This window comes from Trichosurus vulpecula, chromosome 3 (assembly GCF_011100635.1).
Source record: "Trichosurus vulpecula isolate mTriVul1 chromosome 3, mTriVul1.pri, whole genome shotgun sequence".
Lineage (NCBI taxonomy): Eukaryota > Metazoa > Chordata > Mammalia > Diprotodontia > Phalangeridae > Trichosurus > Trichosurus vulpecula.
In genome coordinates this window covers 363,103,439-363,122,796 of record NC_050575.1, presented here as the reverse complement: position 1 = coordinate 363,122,796, position 19,358 = coordinate 363,103,439, and the positions used below count along the sequence as shown (strand labels likewise).

The following is a 19,358-nucleotide window of genomic DNA, read 5'->3' as shown; positions in this document are numbered from 1 at the left end:
CTCATATGACTCCATAAGTTGCATAACATATCAAAGCTTCCTGACTTTGTTTGAATAGATTGGCTCTAAGTGGAAGACCGCATTCCTCTCAGACAGGCTCCCAATGTCCTGAGAAAGTGGGGAGTGAAAGGCAAATATATAGAGTAACATCTCATGTTTGGATGATCCACTGTAAACTGTTTCCTTAGACTAGGCTCATCCTGGGCTTAGAGGGAAGATGGGTAAATGAGCTATGCATATCTACATGCATCTTTGTGTGTGTGTGTGTGTGTGTATGTGTGTGTCTGAGTATGCCTACATGTATGTGAGCATTTGCGAATGTCTGTGTAGATCTCTGTCTTTTTGTATATGTCTTGGTGTCTGTGAATTAATCTAAAGAGAACTCTTCCATCTCTATGAGCCTAGCTCTTACCTACATGGCTTAAGCTGACCTCAGAAGCTGTCATACAAGGCCATGACTCTGCTCTCTTCTCTCCAGATGATGATACTTGCACAGTGACATACTTCATGGGAACAGAGGAACTTTCTCTTCTTGCAGTAGGAAAGCTGATGCCTGAGGTTGGGGGACCCCAGTGCTGGGCTAGGGGAATAAATACCAGCAATCATGCCTCTAAAGCCAGAGGGGCCCGAATCGGGACAGTGTGAAGCATATATATAGATGAGATTTAGGGGGCCTGTGGGAGACAATTCCTAAAGCTCCTCATTGGAGATTAACAGAGATAGGTATTTCATCATGGTTCCATAATCTGAGTGTTCTATGGGGAGAAATTTTAGGAAACAAGCCTCATAGGATACAAACATGCTCACCCAGACTCCATTCCATCCTGAGATCTGGCACCAGCTGCACTAGGGAATGTTTTAGCTCTATTCCTCTCTCTTCAATCCTATGGGAACCATGTCCCCATGATATTTCTTTCTTGAGGCCCTTCATAATTCCCCTCGCTAGGAGTAAATTAATAGTACATGTGCTGATCTCACTTTTCAGAGCTTTGATGTGCGGTATATTTAATCATAGAGACATCGGACCGTAATAACTGTAAGGAACCTGAGACATCATTTGGTTCAACCCTAAACTTTATATCCAGGGTGTCAAAAGATAGGACTTTAGTAGAGAAATACACATATTCACAGAAATATAGTGGTAAATAAGTGCAAAAGACAGGCACATTTCCATTGGAACTTGGAAAAGAGCGGTCACTTTCTATCATAGTGACAAAGACAGTTTTCCTGGAGGAAGTAGCATTTGAGCTGGACCTTGAAAGTTCTGTAGGATTTCAACTGAAGGATAGCAAAAGGGATGATGGGAAATGACATTCCAAGGTGGGGAAGGGCCATAGCAAAGACACAGTGGTGGGAAAGTATGGGAAATGTTTGGAAAACAGAATATTCAAGTTTGGCTACAAGCAAATAAATGTGAAAGGCAATAATGAGAGATAAACCAAATAAGTTACAATGGAACAAGATTGGCATGATACATTCAAATATAGATTGGTCCACCATGTTCATCCTTAGAGCTTTGTTAAAGACTTTACATATACATTATTCCATCTAATGTTTAAATCTATGTGTCTATACACATGTTTACAATGCATGTATGCATGGGGAGGCACATAAATATGATTTCTGAACTGTTTAACAGACAATGTTCCCCCTTCCCAAATGAGTGAGTTATTTTCTAGATCTGTTATCATACTGAGTCTCTCATTGGGAACAACTCTACCACTTTTGGAAGAAATCTGTGCTCTGAGAAGTTTTAGAATCACCACTGTAGCCCCATCTCCACAATAACTATCTAATTACTCAATGCAATCCAAGTCATCCAAGTAGCATTAATTAATCTATGAATATACCTGAAGCAATCAGGTTATAGGAAAATCTATAAACCCTGATTATATTGAAATTGGTTTCCTACTAAGAAGACTTCAAGTTCACCCCATATGAGGATTAGGTAAAGAAGCTGGGGATATATAACAGAGAGAAGAGAAGATAACAAGAGGTCATATACCTACTGGCTTCCCTGACTTCCTTTAAGACTGTTCAAATCTTACCTTTCCCAGGGTGCCTTTCTGGTTTTCCCCCCACCCCCCCATATTTTGAAGGTAGTGCCTTTCTTGTGAAATCACCTTCCATCTATTATGTGTATATCTCATATTATGTAGTTGTTTGCATGCTATTTCCTCCATTAGAATGTGAGATCTTTGTGGACCGGGACCACGTATTTGCCTTTCTTCGTATTTCTTGTCTTTAGCACAATGCTTAGCATATAGGAAGGGTTTAATAAATACTTGTTGATTGATTGGTTGAAATGGAATTATAAATCTAGACCTGGAAGAGAACTTGCTCTATACCTCTCATTTTAGAAATGAAGAAACTGAGACCCATAGAGGTTTAATCACTTGCCCACAGTCACGCAGGTAGTGAGAAGGAGAACTAGAACCCAGATCCTCTAATTTTAAAGTTAGTGCTTTTCAATCATAATATTCCTCATATATTATTACTTATCTTTAAATATTTTGGAATGATTGACATGTAGAAGATAGATTATATTTGTTCTATTTTGACTCCAGAGGTCAGAACTAAAAGCAATGAAGAGAAGTTGAAAAGGAACAAATTTTGGTTTGACATAAGCAAAAACTCCCTAATATTTAGTGTAACAAGGACAGGTTCATTAGCAGGGTGCCTCTAATGCTACTCTCCACATGGAAGAGGATAGGTAGCCTGTTTCTAGGAAAGTCGTGATGACTAGAAGGGAAATACTTTGGCAAGACTTTGGAGCATCTATAGATATTGCATAGCTTTAATTGTTTGCAGTGGAAGAAACATAACTGGGGGTGCCTTCGAAAGACTTGACCCGACCCTAGTGTTCTCGTTCTCTCTCTCTCTCTCTCTCTCTCTCTCTCTCTCTCTCTCTCTCTCTCTCTGTCTCTGTCTCTCTCTCTGTCTCTATCTCTGTCTCTCTTTCTCTCTGTTTCTCTGTCTCTCCCTGTCTCTCTCTCTTTCTCTCTCTCTCTCTCTCTCTCTCTCTCTCTCTCTCTCTCTCTCTCTCTCTTCCCCCTTAGTTTGATTCCTTCACTAATTGCATCCAATGAAAGATAGAACTGTAAGTGGAGAAGCCTTGGACCTTTTCCTCATTGGCCAACATACAGCCCTGTGAAAACGGACCTTGACCCTTTGTCTTGCTATGTGTTATTTCACTGTAGGTGAAGGAAATTAATCTGGGGGCTCTAACCTTGTGAATTTTGAAAGGTCAGGAGAGCAAACCACTAGGAATTCAGGAGTTTGGGAGGTCAAGAGTTGGAATCCATGCAGGGTTTTGCAGCCATCTCAGTCAGCTTCTATGCCCCAAGGATTGAAGAGCTTAGGGATACAGCTCTCAATGGTAATTGAGATGAGGACTCAGGCAATGATGGTACATGTGAACATGGATTTATTGAGACCAAAGCTATATAGAAACTCTGCTAGGGGTGTGCCCCTCAGTTGTTGGGAATAAATGTTTGTACTTTTGTTTTTGTTATATTTTCAAAATAAATATATTTTGTAAAAGCTAATTGATGTTAAGTGGATAAGATGAATTGGGATGTTTGTCACTGGTGGCTAACAGTGGAGGAAATAACTGGTGGGGAAATAAACTAATAGCATTACAGGAGAAATACAGCAATGACTCAGAGCTTTCCCTAGAGCCCTGGAGGGAGATGTAATAACTTTGTTCTGGAATAGTGAACCCACAGCATACTCCATACAAGAGGCATCACAAATTAGAATGAGCTTTCTTGAAAAGCAGTTGGGTTCCCCTTGGAAGTCATCAAGAAAAGGCTACTTTGTCTAGTGTTTTGTAAAAGAGGTTCTCTTCATGGAATGGGTTAGAAGAAAAGATATATAGCTAATTAGAGAGCAGAGTGGTAACAACCAGGGAAAATAGGACTCTGGAAGTTTGGCTTTACTATGTCAAAGAGTTGGCATAGGAAGACTGGGGGCTTCTAGAGATTCATCTTAAAAGTACCTAAAAACCTAGAGGACCAGATGGCCCTACCACATTGATGAGAGCCATAAGGAATGACAGAAAGAGAAAGAAATTTTTAAAATTGATTCATTGCCTATGCCTTGCACCTTCTTTAATCAGTGGAAAGATATGAATCAAGATAGGAATTGAGATGGATGGATAGATGGATGGATGGAGGGAGGGAGGGAGAGAGGGATAACAAGGAATGGAAGTTCTGGAAGGAAGAAAGAGTGAATTGCTAACTTGTCTGTTTCCCCCACCCCAATCCTATCTTAATCCACATCTCTTTACTGATTAGAGAGGGTGAAGGAAAACAGGAAGGAACAGGTGAAGAGCCATTTTTTATGGCTCCCTTCTCTTTAGTATGGCCACCTAGTCAAGTCAACAAGCATTTAAATTTATTTAAATAGGTTAAATAAATATCTTTTATAAAATAAATTTATTGTTAGTTCATATGTTTCTATATAATACATACATTTGCATATATTATATATTAGACTCATGGTTCTTTATTAAAGAGTAATCTATCTCTCTCCTTTTTATAAAATACTGTTCTGTGAACTGTGAACTTCATGCTCACAAAAGAAGAGTCACTAAACATAGCGAGAGATAAGAGAGAAGTACTGCCTGTTATAGTTTTCTTTGGCTTCCTTGGTAAGGTCCATAAGCCAAAAAGACAAACATAAAAATAATAATCAGTCAAGAGAGTAAGAAAACCCCCCAAACTATTGCACAATCTTTCAAGTTATAAGAATGTCTAACACCAATTTATAGGCATAGTACCACTCATTCTAGTCCTCATCTTTGGGCTTAAAATGTTTGTGTTTCGAATCCTGTAATTTAAGATTAAAAATAGGAACCTGAGAACAACCCACTTTCATCTTCTGCCTTGAGACTATTTGCACACCTACCATGTTAAAGTTTGATACATAGTGAGAGGTGCCAAGCTCCATAATATCATTCTCCTCACCTGCTATATTTTGCAGAAATCACAGCTTCTTCTATGTTGTCTCAGCTGCTTTAAGTCGGTAAGCATTTAGTAAGCACTTTTTATGTGACAGGCATGGAGTTATGCACTGAGGATACAAAGAAAGGCAAAAAATACTGTCCCTGTCCTCAAGGAGCTCATATTCTACTGGAAGAAATAACATGCAAATAACTATACAGATGCACAATATGTATTGTATAAATAAAATAAAATCTCAGAGAAAGGAACTTGGAGGTTTCTTCCCCCAAGAGACTGGTAAAATATTCCTCTATGAATCAGGACTTAAACTGAGTATTAAAAATCAGGGAAGCTAGCAGTCATGTGTGAGGAAGGAGAGCATTCTAGAAACTAAATGCTAACTACCACCCTTTCTCATGATTTGGGGGAAAAAACAAATTAAAAAACCCAAACTTCCTCATTGGTCAAAGGACTTGTAATAAACAGTATCTTACTGTTGTATGGTAATCCAAGATCATTTTGGAGAGCACATATCTAATCAGGAATCTCAGGTGGTCTCTCAGTCTTTCAGTAAGGACTTTAAGTGAGATTGAAACTCATTGCTTCTTAAGTCAGCCCTTTCCGATTTTAGATATCTCTAATTATTAGGAAAGGTTCTTTTTTTCTTATGTTGAGGGAAAATCATTCTCTTTGAAACTTCCACACATTGTTCCTAGTTCTATCCTCAGGGACAAGTCAAGTCTCTCACATGAGAATCTATTCAATACTTGGAGACTGTTATCATGTCCCCCAAACCTTTCCTTTCCCCAGGCTAAACATCCCCAGTTCCTTCATCTGGTCTCTATGTGGCATTTTCTCAGGATCACTATATGTTATTCTCTGGACATATCCAATTAACTAATGTCCTTCCTAAAATCCAATATCCAGAAATGAATATAGTGCTTTAGATGTGGTCTGACTAGGACAAAGTAGACAGGAAATGATTGTCTCTCTTGTGCTGGACACCATGATCCCCTAAATAAAGACTAAAATTACACTCCTTTGTATTCTGCTAAATCATATTGTCGACGCATGTTAAACTTGCAATCTACTAAAATCCCTCAATGTCTTTCAGAACAACTATTTCCTAGCCACACCACATCCTTATTTCACTTGTGAAATTGACTCCTCTTTTCAACCCAAGCATGGATTTTTTATTTTTCTCTACTATGATTTAACTTACGAGATTCGGCCCAGTGTTCTAGCCTCTTAGGAAATTTTTGGACTCTGACTCCTTTAATCAATATATTAATTATCCCTCCCATCTTTTTATCACCTGAAAATTGATTGTGCGTTCATCTAAGTTGGAAAAAGGTATTAAATAGCACAGTGACAAATATAGATCCCTGGAGCTAATACTCAGTAGCTATGTTATTTGGTATCACTTCTGGATGACATTTTAAAAAATAATTTTAAAAATATTTCACTGTAAGAATTCATCCAGGTTTTCTTGAAATTGTTTTAAAATGAAGAATTGTACCACCAGAAAAACTTTAAGAATAACTATTTCACAGAGAAAAAGCTTAAACATTCTAATATTTACTTAGTATTCAAGGTTCTCCACAACATAGTCTCATCCTACCCTTTCAGACTCACTTTTAACTTTTCCTTTCCATATGATCAATACCTCACATTCACACAGAAAGTAGCACAGTTCCTTATGCATCATAGACATCTAATATTTAATTAATGAAAGTATATATTACATATGCCATTCTCTGTATCTTTTTCTCTCTGTCCCTTTGCCTGCCTCTGTCCATCCATCTCTCTAGAGCAATTTGGAACTATTGCCCCCCAAAATTTATCACTGAAATTTTATAGCTTGTGACCATGGGCAAGATACTTAGAGGCTCTGAGGCTAGTCCAACACACTGTTTGTTGAGCGCTCTCTCTCTCTCCCTCTTCCCTCTCTCTCTCTCTCTCTCTCTCTCTCCTCTTCCTCTCTCTCTCTCTCTCTCTCTCTCTCCCTCTTCCTCTCTCTCTCTCTCTCTCTCTCTCTCTCTCACACACACACACACCCCTATCCTGCAATAAATTCAGGCTTTGTGTCTCCTATCTTTCTCTCTCCAGTTCTCTACTTCAGTTTAAAGCCATGCACACAGAGCATGTTCAACAAGTACTTGCTGATTTTTGTAAGACGGCATCAAACTCTGGAGTTTGTAAGTTTCAGGGGTCAGAGGAGAGAGAAATCAAGGGACAGTTTTCCCTCTGAGAAGATTCCTCAGGACTCCCTTCATATCCTGGTTCCTTAAGCTATAGATGAAGGGGTTCAGCATGGGGGTCACTACAGCATACATAACTGTGGCCACTGAATCCTTTACAGAGTAAGTTTTCAGGGGTTGCAAATAGACCATAGAGAGAGTACCATAGAACAGGGAGACCACAGTCAGGTGTGAGGCACAGGTAGAGAATGCTTTGTACTTCCCAGCAGCTGAGGGGATCTTCAGGATGGCCTTGACAATGCGAACATACGAATAGATCATAAGTGACAAAGGAATAATGAAGAGGAGACAGCCTGTTACAATTAGCACTGCCTGGTTGACTCGGGTGTCAGAGCAGGCCAATTGCAACAGGACATACATTTCACAGAAGATGTGACTGATTTCCCTGTGCCCACAGAATGTCAAAGTGGCCATGAGAATTGTGTGGGTCAAACCATAGAGAATGGAAAGCACCCAGCATGGGACTAGCAACAGAATGCACAGTCTGGGGCTCATGATCGTTGTATAGTGAAGGGGACGGCAGATGGCCACAAAGCGATCATAGGCCATCACAGCCAGGAGAAGATTGTCCAAAGCCACCAAGGAAACTAAAAAATACAACTGTATCAGGCACCCAGTGTAGGGGATGGCCTTTTTCTGGGTAAATAGATTCACCAGCATCTTGGGAACTGTGTTAGACACAAAGCAGACATCAGTGAAGGAGAGGTTGGCCAAGAAGAAGTACATGGGAGTGTGGAGGCGAACATCAGAGACAATGGCCAGGACAATCAGCAGATTCCCAGCCAGAGTGATCAGGTATATGACCAAGAACAGCCCAAACAGATACCTCTCAAGCTCTGGGTCCTGAGTAAGACCCAAGAGGAGGAACTCAGCAACACTGGTCTGGTTTTGAAAGCCCATCTCTCTGGCTACCTACAGCATTGACGAGCCTTTATGCAGCCGCTACTAGGTATTCCTGAAAAGAAGAACAGAATTTTTGATTTGTGAATAGATGATAAATAATTATTTTTGAAAGAATGAATTGTGAAAGTATGAATAAGTTTATTAATTTTCCAATGCAATTTAATCCAATAAAAAATAATTAATATCATATTGCAACATCGTGCTAAGAACTTGGGCTACAAAGAAAAAAATAAGTTACTGCCCTCAAAGAGCTTAATGAATAATGAATATAGAAATAGCGTGTAATAGTGCACACAGTGCTAGATTTAAAGTCAGAAAATTCTAAGATTAAATCCAATCCTAGAGATTTTTTAAAATTTTATTTTATTTTCAGTTCCAAATTCTCACTTTGCCACCTCCCCCTCTGTCACTCATTGAGAAAGCAAGAAAAACAAAGCTCATTACAAATATGTATAGTCAAACAAAATAAATTCATATATTAGCCATGTCCAAAAAAAATAAAATAAAATAAAATCAGTATACACAGATCTTACCAGGTTTTCCTAAAAGCCATCTTCTTCATTATTTTTTACAGCACAATAGCAATCCATCATACACATATACCATAACTTGTTCAGTCATTCCCCAACTGATAGGTACCCCTTCAGTTTCCAGTTCTCTGCCACTGCAAATAAAAAAATCTTTGCAACCAGTTTCTTTGATAAAGGTCTCATTTCTAAGATATATGAGGAACAGATTCAAATGTATAAGAATAAGAGTCATCCTCCCATTTATAAATGGACAAAAGCTGTGAATATCCAATTTTCAGAGGAAGAAATCCACATTAAAAATTGCTCTAAATGACTAAAAATTAAATAAGCTAATTAAAACAACTCTGAGGTACCCTGTCATACTCATTAGATTAGCAAAATTGATCAAAAAAAGTAAAATGACAAATACTAGAGGGGTTGTAGGGAAAACAGGTACATTAATACATTGGTAAAGCTGCAAACTGGCCCAGTCACTTTGAAAAGTAATTTGGAACTATCCCCAAAGAGCTAACACTAAGATTTTACAGCTATGTGACCATGGGCAAATAGTTTAAATGCTCTGAGGCTAGTCCAACTCTCTAAGACAGTTGTGCTCTGAATTGGGTCAGAATTATTAACTTCTGTATGAATGCATTCAGATAGGCTACTCATTTCAAAAGAAATATTGGGCAGATATGGCATTATGTCAGATCTGGCCACTCCATTAGTTGTCTTTTCTTAACTCCTTTTCTTTATTAAAAGGAAAGGTTCATTTTCAGGATGGAGTAGGTTTTAAGTATTCCAAAACTGACAATGAAGGTTAAAAAACAAAAAGTCATGAGGACAACTGATTTTACAAAATGTTTAAAGGAAAGAACATATATGACTTAGTGACTGGCACATGAGGCACTTAATAAATGCTTGTTGATTGATTGATGGCAAAATAAATATGAGGTGAAGGAGAAGGAAACAAAGATGACTTCCGAATTCCTGGCCTGAGATCCTGGCCAACAGGATCACTGGGATGGCAAGCCCATGTAATGGAGACATTTGATGTTTGATACTGTGCTTGCTGAACTTTATGTCATGATGACAGGAGTCCCAGGTAGAGGTGTTATTTAAGAAAAAAAGGAAAAAGAATGGGCAAGGAAGAAGCAGTATGGCATGGGGGGGAAGAGCAGTGGACTTGGAATCAGAAGACATGGATTCAAATCCAAGTTCTGACAACTACAACCAGTGTGACTACAACCAAGTCATTTAACTACTTACTTCTTCACCTGTAAAATAGAAATAATGTTATTTGCACTAACCTACCTCACAGGGCTCATAGGGGGCAAAAACCTTAAACCTTTAAATGTTTTGTAAAATGTATTACTATTAAGAAGAGTTATGGGACTGAAATAGTATGGGATCAAAGCTATTTCAGTGTCTGGGTGAGAGCTAAGGGAAAGCATCTGAAAACACTATAAAATAAGTCACTGAGTGATGCATGTTGTGATGAGCTAGAGCTGGGTGGGCCTTATAACTGTGGGGGTGTTTCAGGGATGAGCAAACTGATGTATTAATCTTTAATTTTTTGCTTTAATCTTCACATGAGGTTCTTCTTTGTGCCCCAAACCCCTGGTAGAGTGAGAATGTCTAGTGATGTACAAAAAGAAACAGTCAACCAGAAGTTGGAGTGAGGGGGGAGAAGAAAGCATTCCTGATTATCTGAAACTTTATGTGGATATTCAATCATTTCAATTTGGATGCGCATGAAAATTGTATGTTGGATCAATATGACCCAATTTGAGATGCTAGGACATTCTGCTGGGAGTTTGGGAGGAGATAGGTCATGGCTAATGGCTCTACTGGAGCCAAGACAATGCCACACCTCTTACCTGACCTCGTGCAGGGACTTGGAAGAAAATAGGTATTAAATTTAGAAACATTCAAATTTCTCTGATTTTTTTATGTCCTTTTGATTTTTTGCACAATTTGAATTATTTGTGAATTTACTCTTTCCCTAATAAAGTAACCCAGCAAGAGCTGTGCATGCACTCCAGAGGATATTGGCAGAGGGAGAGCAAAAAAGACAGCTGGGTGTTTGAAGCTATCAATACCTCACAGGCTAAAATAAGACCAGATAGGATAGGGGGTATGAAAACAATCAATCAGACTTAAGGCATAATTCTCAACTTGGTATAAAAGTGTTGAGAAAGATATTGGAAAGAAAACTCTAACTCAGGATGGTTTCCTCTCTGGCTAGACCTGGAGGTGCTCCACATACGCAGAGAAGGTGCAGATATTGACAGTCTCATCTTGGCTGTCATTTACCTGATTCACAGATTCTGCAGGTTTAAATCGCTGTATATCCAAGGACTTTAGAATCCAAGGCTCATCTTTTCTTAGGCCCTGGCAGAGTAGTACAAGTCTGTTGAGTTGAATTAGATATTAAGTATTATCATCATACTGGTAGTTCTTTTTATGTTCTTTCAAGTATAATAATAAAATTACTATTCTCTATGACACTTCATGGTGTATAAAGTGCTATACATTCATTATCTTATTTGATCCTCACATACCTCTGTCAAGTACAGTATTGTCTCTATTTTATAGATGAACTGCGGCTAAATCTCAGAGCATTTAAGTGATATGTTTATGGCCCTGCCATAAGTCCAAGAACTGGGACTTCTAACCTAGATAAGTTCAGTCAGTCCCCTCCTAATTCATGTGGTATCCCAGCCCCTCACCTCACAAAAAGCATGAAGCTGCTTCACATATCACAACTTCCTGACTTGCTTTCAGTGAGACAGGTACTAGGCAGATAACTCTTCCCCTTCATATTGGCTTCTAATGTGATCTGTAAAGAAACATCCCAGCAAGGGAAAGGGGGTCAGCGGATGAAGCTAAACCTTCAAGCTCTGTGGGGTTTCTTTTATGATCTGTTAGAACCAAACACCCAGATTTCCTGTGAAAGTAGTCTCTCAGTTACAATATCTGTTACAACTCCTATGAGCCCTGGCCTGGCCTCTGGGATGCCCCGATTTTCCCAACTCCCCTGACCTGGGGAAGAGCAGAGCCCTAGGACAACAAAGTTGAAAGGCTGCTAAAAGGAACATCGGGAAAACATTTTGTTGCATTTCCTTTCCCTTTCCACACCCTTTCACCTTCCTTCTTTCCTATCCTTTCATCTCTGATCCTTTCCTCTCTTCCTCTTCTTCGTCACTAACCTCTCCAACTTCTCTGCCATATCCTTGCCCCTGCCTTTCTCCCTGTCCTAATCACCTCACTTGGTGTGTTGTTACTGTTACTATTATCTCTTTCTGTCTCTTTCTCATACTCTCTTTGTGTCTATCTCCCTCCATCTTTCTCTCCCTCTCCCTCCCCTTCTCCCTCTCTCTCTCCATATTGCTGGAAATTTTCTCCCAATCTTCATCTTTTCTCTACCACCTGTGCCTGTCCCTAGAGTCTTTCCCTGTTCTTGACTACTTCCACCTCTCCTGCTCACTCTCCTGTTTCTCTCCCCCTAATCTTTTTCCAAATACTTCTTGCCCATCTCCCATTAGAGATGGTCCAAACCCAAATCCCAGGATCTCTGGAGTTCAGAGTAATCTAAGGCTCTGCCTTTCCTCAATGGAGTTTATCCCTCAAGGGACTGAGTTTATATACAAGCCCTGGTAAATTGCACCCCCTATCCCATTGGGCTCTGAGATTATCACAGGGGTTTGGAATAGAGTTAGGAGCCTGAGGCTATGGCAGGGTGGCTGGGCAAAGATTTTTCAACACATCAAGTTCAGACAAGGGTTAGAGAGAGAAATGGAAAGATACGGATGTATATTAGTGATGGGTATGTGTATATCTGTATGTGTCTCTGGGTATACTTGCATGTAAATGAGCATTTCTAAATGTCTATATAGAACACTATCTTTGTACATGAGGCCAAGTGTCTATATATTGATCTACAGAAAACCACAGAAATTCCTATTGTCTTACCCTACATCTAGATGGCCTGTGCTCACCTCAGAAGTTGTCACAGAAGCCCCTGGCTCCACTCTCATCTCTTTTTTCAGGATGATGGGACATACACAGTGACACAGGAGCCAAGGAAAAAGGAACCTTCTCTTCCTGCAATAGAAGAGCAGGTGCCTGGGTCTGGGGGGCCCCAGGGCTGAGCTAGGAGAACTGAGCATCAGGAACCATATTCCTAAAGTCAGAGGGGTCTAAATTGGGATGGTATGAAATATATATATAGATCTGAGATTAGGGGGCCTCTGGGAGATAATTCCTAAAGGTCCTCATTGGAAATGAATAAAATTAATTATCTCATGGTGGCTCCACAATGAAAGCAGATTGTGGGGAGGAATTTTAGAAAACAAATCCCACAGGATGAAATCAGCTCCCTCAGACTCCAGTGCAACCTTAGCTCTGGGACCAACTGCACTAGGGAATCTTTCAGTACTATTCCTCTCATACTATCCATCCTTCAAAAGCAGATCACATGACACCTCTTTCTTGAGGCCCTCCATAACTCCCCTAGCTAGAAGTGATTTCATAACACATATGCTGATCTCATCTTATTTCACAGCCATCATATGTAGTACACTTAAAGGCATACAGTTTAGACTATAAAAGCTAGAAAAAGCCTGAGACTTTATCTGGTCCAACCCCACATTTTATAGCTGAGGTCTTAGAGTAGGACTTTGATGTCAAAATACATAAAACATGTGAATATAAAGGCAGCTAGGTGAATAGCACAGCAAATAGATTGTTGTACCTAGAATCAGGAAGGACAGAGTTCAAATCCAGCCTCAGACACCTGTATCTATTAAGGCTTCCCAAACGTTCACTTATCACAAAGTAAAAGCTGGTTTAATTTAAGAGGGATACCAGATCTTCTATTATCTGACTTCCTTAAATAGTGTTCAGAACTGCACTTGTAATGAGCGGTTGCACATTTCATCTGTTTCCACAGTGGAAAGATGAGCATCTCAAGGGTTTTACTTGGGTACCTTCAGATCCTCTCTTCCCAAGACAGCCTGAGAAATTCTTCATTCTTCACTCTTTATACTGACAATTCCAAAACCATATATTTGCCTCTCCACTAATTCTGGTCTCTTGATTTCTCTATATTCTCACAGTGTTGACTCCATGGTTAGCCATTCCGATAAGGAATCCTCCATACTTGCACCCCTAACTCCTTTCACCTGTCCTCCTACTCTATATAACTTTTCATCAAACAATAGTTACGAAACCATAATGACTCAATTATTAGATACACTTCAAATTTATTTTTATAAACTAAGTGGCATCTGAATCCTTTCGTTTTTCTCTTATTGATGTCACACACGCGCGCGCACACACACACACACACACACACACACACACACACACAAATTCTATACAGCAGATTACCAGATCTTCTCTTTCCTCAAACCCATAACTCCAGACCCATATCCATCTCTTTCAGTAGATAATTCCTACTTAGAGGGAAGACTAAGGACATCTGATGTGGACAACCTTACTTCACTAATTTCATACCTCAAAGTATTTGTGTCTTTCTCATTCTTTCTTCCTTTCCTCTAGAACCAGAGCATGAGATCATCCCAATGCTAATCTGTCTGAACAAGCCCTGGATACTAGAATCTTCCAGTACCACTCTCTCATTCTCTCTCTGTCTCTCTCTCTCTGTCTCTCTCTCTGTCTCTCTCTCTCTTTCTCTCTCTCGGTGTATGTGTGTGTGTGTGTGTGTGTGTGTGTGTGTGTGTGTGTGTGTGTATGTATTCCCTTCAGCTACCCTAATACTAAAAAAGGTCTCATTTATTAGACACATCATCTTTCCATGTAGGAATGTAAACAAAGCAGTTCCACTTTAGTAAATCCCTTATGATTTCTCTTTCTTTGCCTTTTCATGTGTCTCTTGATTCTTGTGTTTGAAAGTCAGATTTTCTCTTCAGCTCTGGTCTTTTCACTGAGAAAGCCTGAAAGTCCTCAATTTTACTGAAAGTCCATATTTTGCCTTGGAGCATTATACTCAGTTTTGCTAGGTAGGTGATTCTTGGTTTTAATCCTAGTTCCTTTGACCTCCAGAATGTCATATTCCAAGCCCTTCAATCCCTTAATGTAGAAGCTGCCAGATCTTGTGTTATCCTGATTATCTTTCCACAATATTCAAATTGTTTCTTTCTGGCTGCTTGCAGTATTATCTCCTTGACCAGAGAACTCTGCAATTTGGTGACAATATTCCTAGGAGTTTTCTTTTGGGGATCTTTTTGAGGAGGCAATCTGTGGATTCTTTCAATTTCTATTTTACCCTCTGGCTCTAGAATATCAAGGCAGTTTTCCTTGACAATTTCTTGAAAGATGATATCTAGGCTCTTTTTATGATCATGGCTTAGGTAGTCCAATAATTTTTAAATTATCTCTCCTGGATCTATTTTCCAGGTCAGTGGCTTTTCCAATGAGATATTTCACATTGTCTTCCATTCTTTCATTCCTTTGGTTCTCTTTTATAATATCTTGATTTCTCATAAAGTCACTAGCTTCCACTTGCTCCAATCTAATTTTTAAGGTGGTATTTTCTTCAGCAGTCTTTTGGACTTCTTTTTCCATTTGGCTAATTCTGCCTTTCAAGGCATTCTTCTCCTCATTGGCTTTTTGGAGCTCTTTTGACATTGGGGTTAGTCTATTTTTAAGATGCTATTTTCTTCAGTATTTTTGGGGTCTCCTTTAGCAAGTTGTTTTTCAAGGTTTTCTTGCAGCACTCTCATTTCTCTTCCCAATTTTTCCTCTACTTCTCTTAGTTGCTTTTCCAAATCCTTTTTTGAGCTCTTCCATGGCCTGAGGCCAATTCATATTTTTCTTGGAGGCTTTTGATGTAGGCTCTTTGATTTTGTTGACTTCTTCTAGCTATATGTTTTAATCTTCTTTGTCACCAAAAAAAAAAGATTCTAGAGTCTGAGTCTGAGACTGCATCCTTTTTTGCTGCCTGGCCATGTTCCCAGCCAACTGCTCGACGTTTGAGCTTTTTGTCAGGGTATGACTGCTTGTAGAGTAGAGAGTACTTCATCTCAAGCTTTAGGGGCTGTGCTGCTGTTTTCAGAGCTACTTCTACACAGCAAACTCTGCCACAGCACCACTCCTCCTCTCCCGAGAACCACCAACCAAGATTGCAACCCAGATCCAAGCAGGGCAAAGCTTCCTCTGTGCCAGCAAAGCGCTCCTTACACTCCCACTCTGATCCACCACTTGATTCCTCCCACCATGTGAGACAGGGATTCCAGAAGCAGTCTCTTCTGGAGCTCTGGAAGCAGCTACAAGAGCTTCCTGTTGCTGCTGCACCATCACCTCACCACCTCCACTACCCCTAGGGCTGGAGTCAGACCACTCTCACCCCGATACAGCAATTTTCCCACTAACCTGCCCTATGGCCTTTGGTGTTTGTGGGTTGAGAAGTCTGGTAACTGCCACAGGTCAATGATTCATGGCCCTCAGGCCTGCTCCAACTCACTCTGGGTCTGGTCTGTCTTGGCCAGGACCATGCTGGGCTGCACTCTGCTCCCACACCATGCGATAGACCCTTCCCAATGACCATCCAGGCTCTCCTGGGCTGGCGACCTGCTTCCCTCTGCTATTTTGTGGGTTCCGCAGCTCTAGAATTTGTTCAGAGCCATTTTTACAGGTGTTTGGAGGAATCTGGGGGAGAGTTTAAGTGAGTCCCTGCTTTCCAGCCACCATCTTGGCTCTGCCCCCAATATATATTATTTTATCTTTCCTTTTCTTGTTTTTATTTTTGGAACATGGCTATTGTGGACATTTGTTTTGTGGTTATACATATTTGTTGTCGTTTGGGGTTTTTTTCCTTGTCTTTTCAATGGGTGGAGGGGGGAGGAAGGAGGGAGAGAATTTGGAGAAAAATTTGGAAATTTTTTTTGAAAAATGAATTTTGATTTAAATTGAATATTTAGAATATCTTATAAAGAAAAATAAGGAGCAGAAGATATGATGACAGATCTTTGGAGGTTAACAGACTGATTCACACAGATTAAACATTCAGATAACTGTCCCTATGAGGGTACGATCTAGAATATGTGTGGTTCTAATAAAAAGTACTACTATGCTACAAATAAGAGGCTGATCAGAATATAGGACACTTTCTAAGCCCCAAAAGAAGAGTAAGAGTGTTTGCACTAATATACACCTCTGCAAACACTTCAGAAGTCTGGCCCAGAGAGATCCTCTTGCTGGGGGATAGGAGAAGAGAACTTGAACACAAGAAAATACTCACATTTGTCACTAATGAATTTCTCAGGGACCTAAGGTCTCCAGGGCCTAGAACACTGAAGAAAAGGAAAGACCCTGGATAAAGGCAAGGAATCATGTGGGTAGCAGAGAAGAGAGCAAGAATAAAGAACAATATCCTAGAACCCCATTCAGGCTATCCAGGTAAGTTGAGAAGCTCAGAGTTTTACTGTCTGGATTCCTCACTCTATAACATGCTATTATTCCTGATCTATCTGAAGTCTGTTCTTTTCTTTCCAAAGGCACTAGTTTACACACATGAACACAGATGCATGTGTGCACACACGCACATACACACACACACACACACACACACACACACACACTTCACATGGCTCCATATGGACTCTAGGATAAAATATAAATTCTTTATTCTGACGTTCAAGGCCTTATACCACTTGGTTACAAACTATTTTTCCAGATTAACTTTATTACTTGTCTTCACACATTCAATGCTCTGACCTACTAGCTACACCTCAAACTCAACATTCTGTCTCCCACCTCCATGCCTTCTCACAAGCCATTCCCTATGCCTGTAATGCACTCTCTCCACATCTTCACTTGGTTGAATCCTTATTACTCTTCAAAATTCTCCAGAAATAGTTGCCTAATGCTGCCAGATATGACTGCATCCTCCCACCTCAAATTCCTTTCCATTATAATTGACACATATAAATGTGTAATGGAATCGCTTTGAGGCAAGGAACTTTGTCTTTAGGCCTAATATATTGAATGAACATAGCAGATGCTTGCCAAATATTTATTGAATTAAAATAAATAGAAATGTTCCTCTGAATGGCATCACTGACCTAAGACCAGACTGAGTGACTTCCTTTTTTCTTCTTGTTTTCATCCCCTCTGGTTTTTTACCACCACCACCATCCCCCATGTTCTGAAAAAGGAGAGCCTGACTTCAGTGAGGTGTACAGGTCAGGGTGTAGGGAGAGGGAAGAAAGAGGGGGACATAATGTCATGCTCTAGGTCCCTAGCAGCAAGCCCTCAGTGGTGGAAGGCATCTCAGGCAAGGATCTACTAGTCCACAGCATAAAACTGAAGTCAAATGCCATGCGTCATCACAGGTCACTCCCCATAATGACTTCTCTGGAGTCAATTCAATCTGAAAATTGAAATTCATATTGTAATAATAATTATAAATAGCTAACATTTACATAGTTCCTACTGTGATCCAGGCACCACGCTAAGCCCTTTACAATTGTTTTCTCATTTGATCTTTGCAATGACTGCAGGAGTTAGGTGCTATAATTATCCCCATTTGATAGATGAGGAATCTGAGGCAAACAGAGGTTAAATGATTTTGCTCAACAAAGGTCACACAGCTACTAAGTGTCTGGGGCTAGACTTGAACTCAGGTCTCCCTGACTCCAGGCCCAGCACTCTTTCCACTGTGCCACGTAGTTATCTGAGCCATTGATGTCAGAGAACATCTAGCTGCCCTAGATGAGTTCAAGTCAGGAATAAATGAACTACTTCACAGCATAGCTAACAATGAGATTTCTTTACTACTTGAAAGATTCATGCTACACAGGAAACTTGTCACAGAACTAGAAATGGCCAAGTGTCCCAATATTCACTACAAGGGGGAAAATGTGGATTTTTCAAACCAGAGGTCAATAAGTTTCAACTTGGTACCAAGGGTAGGAGGGGAGCCTTAATAGAGAAATGATTCCTAAGCATGTGGTAAGATAATCAGTATTTACTATAAGACTGCATGGGTTCATCAAAAGCAAATCATGACACCAGACTAAACCTATTTTCTTTGTGATAGGTTTCCTAAAAGATTAGAGAAGGAAAATGCTGCAAGCATAGTATGCTCAGATTTCAGCAAGTCATCTGACACAGTCTCTCAAGATATGGATTAGATCAGAGATGCCAAGTTTATGCCAAGGGCATGTAGCCCACAATACTCCCAGTGGGACCCAAAACAGGTTAAAATATAATTGAGAAATGTTTAACACAGTAAATAAAAATACAATAAAATAGATAATTTTAATTTGTGGTTTTCTTAGTCAATATGCAGCCCACGGGGCTTCATTTTGACTCCTCTGGATTAGATAATACAGTTACCTAGGTTCAGAATTCATCATCTTAGTAGAACCAAAGGGTGCTCACTGATGAACCAATGTCAACCTAGAGGGCAGTCTCTAGGGCAGTACCCCAGGGTCCTTTCTTTGGCCCTTTGGTTCTTTCAACATTTTTATCAGTGATATGAAAGAAGACATAGACAAGATTTTTTTTAATCTAAAATGTCTCAATAGGCTACAAGAGTGACCTAAAGCAACAATATGATGTTTAATGGGGATAAATGTCTTGCATGTTGGTTCAAAACATCAACTGAACAGATTACAGATATACATTGTGGGAAACATAGATAGAAAGCATATCATATGCTAAAGACCTTAGGATTTTATGTGACTGCAAGCATTTATTCATATGAATAC

At 39.8% G+C, this 19,358-nt stretch overlaps 1 protein-coding gene and 1 pseudogene across 1 annotated transcript; both read right to left on the bottom strand.

The window, feature by feature from the left end:
• Positions 1 to 19,358, bottom strand: part of LOC118841651 — a 1,013,973-nt pseudogene that overhangs the window by 908,203 nt on the left and 86,412 nt on the right.
• On the bottom strand, positions 7,175 to 8,107 carry LOC118841305 (olfactory receptor 1D2-like). Its single transcript, XM_036748677.1, has one exon. The coding sequence runs from the start codon at positions 8,105 to 8,107 to the stop codon at positions 7,175 to 7,177; it is 933 nt and encodes a 310-aa protein (XP_036604572.1).